The 2,066-nt window shown below is 39.8% G+C and overlaps 1 protein-coding gene across 1 annotated transcript in view; it reads right to left on the bottom strand.

Annotated features, from left to right (window-relative positions):
* The window catches only part of LOC106872908 (papilin), a 151,893-nt gene that overhangs the window by 94,305 nt on the left and 55,522 nt on the right, over positions 1-2,066 (bottom strand). The window contains exon 19 of the mRNA XM_052978120.1: positions 1,652-1,861. Within this exon, the coding sequence (XP_052834080.1) occupies positions 1,652-1,861 (210 nt within the window). The remainder of the gene's footprint in view (positions 1-1,651; positions 1,862-2,066) is intronic.

The raw sequence follows: 2,066 nt of genomic DNA on the forward strand, positions 1-2,066 counted from the left end.
TGCAGACTTCGATTTCTGAAAGAAACAGACAGACACACAACCACGCAGACACACAGGCATGGTGGCAGCGGTGGTTGTGGTGAAGCATGGTTGAATGAACGAGTGCGCAAATGAGTTTAATGAATGAATGAAGGATTGGAAAAAAGAGGAATGAATGAGTGAATTGTAGAAAGAAAAATGAATGAACAAAGGATTGGAAAAAAGCAAATGAATGAGTAAATGAATGAATGATTGAAGGATTGGAAAAAAAAAGGAATGAATGAATGAAGGATTGGAAAAAAGAGGAATGAATGAGTGAATTGTAGAATGAAAAATGAATGAACAAAGGATTGGAAAAAAGCAAATGAATGAGTAAATGAATGAATGATTGAAGTGTGTAAATGAATTTAATGAATGAATGAACGATTGAAAAAATGAATGAATGAATGTGTGAATGGTAGAATGAAATATAAATGAATGAAAGATTGACAAAACAAATGGATAAGTGAATAGTAGATTGAAAAATGAATGAATGAGTGGATTAAAGACAAAATGACATGATGAATAAATAAGACAAGCAACAAATGAATGAGAGTAAAAAAATGAATGAGCGAATGTGTAAATGAAAGAATGTATGAATAGGTAAGAGAATGAAAGAATGAGTGAATGACTGAATGAGTAATGAAGGAAACGAAATGAATGAGTGAAGAATAGAATGATTGAATAAATGAAAGAATGGAAAAATTATTGAATGAATGTATGAGTGAATGAGTGAAAGAATGAAAATGAATGACAGAATGGAATAAGCAGTGAAGGAAATGACAACAGAATGAATAAGCCATTGAAAGCAAAAGCTGTAGCAACAACAACAACAACAACAACAATAGCAGCAGCAGCAGCAGCAGCAGCAGCAAATGAACACATCACTCAGATATGCAAACGAGCTAATCCAGATTAGCTGTTGGTAATTAAACTAAGTAGTAGACTTAACTCTGTCTCATCCAGAGATGGACCCTCCTAAAGGTGATGGCATTAAGCCAAATGGCAAATAGGGTCCAGCACTCTAGGGATCTCTGATACAAGTACTGAGGGGTCAGGTGATGGCATTGAGCCAGGTCGTAGTTTAAGTCTTCCCCAGTAGGGGACATTCTTAGGGGATGGCGTAGGTTTTAATGCATCACCCAGTTTAACTCAGTTTAACGTCCCCCACCTGGCACCCAGTGCAGATTCCTGAGTTCAAATCTGGCTGAGGTCAGCTGAGTCCTTTCCTGTTTTTAGAGTCAATAAAATAAAGCCCTTTCCCGTCCAAAGCAGTGGGTAGAAGGAACTGTTAGAAAAAGGGACAGATGAGGTGGTCACTACTGTCCACTCTTAGTGTACTGGGTTAAAAATCCATGAAAGGATTCAAATCTCGTTGATGGTGGTCAGTGAAAATAATCCAACTAGGGGACCATAATCAATGATGAAATCCACAATGGAAGATAGGGGCCATTTGGTTCTATTGTCATGTGAAGTCGACCAGCTACATCCACCAGCTGATCCCTAAAAACAAGGACAAGATGGTCATGGATGGAGCAGTCTTGACCTCAGCTAAATAACAACAACAAAGTTTAGAACATAATTTTAGGGAAACTGTGTGTGTCCGTGCATGCGTGTCCGTGAGCATACTGACCTGTTGGATCATCTGGAGAAACGGTCGTGGTAGGAACTTCCGAGATGACACCGCATTTCTTGCGACATGCTTCAGCCGTGTGGAAGTTATTGGCATTACCGTTGCAGCCGCTGTAGCGGAACGGTATGCAGTCCTTCTGCACCTCGTCGTAGCGGTACCGTCGCAGCTTGGAGTTACACTGGCCATAGGCTTCTGGGAAGTTACACACGGCTGTGGAGAGGAGAGAGAAAAGAAAGAGAGAGAGTATAAGCGATGAGGGATGTAAGTTATGTATGGGAGTGTTGGTTATGATTGCATCATCATCATCATCATCATCATCATCATCATCATCATCATCATCATCATCATCATCATCATCATCATCATCATCAGCAACATCACTGTAAGGTGACGCTGGGAACGATCACGCTCAAAT

The sequence above is a fragment of the Octopus bimaculoides genome, chromosome 30 (genome assembly GCF_001194135.2).
Source record: "Octopus bimaculoides isolate UCB-OBI-ISO-001 chromosome 30, ASM119413v2, whole genome shotgun sequence".
In the NCBI taxonomy this organism is placed as follows: domain Eukaryota; kingdom Metazoa; phylum Mollusca; class Cephalopoda; order Octopoda; family Octopodidae; genus Octopus; species Octopus bimaculoides.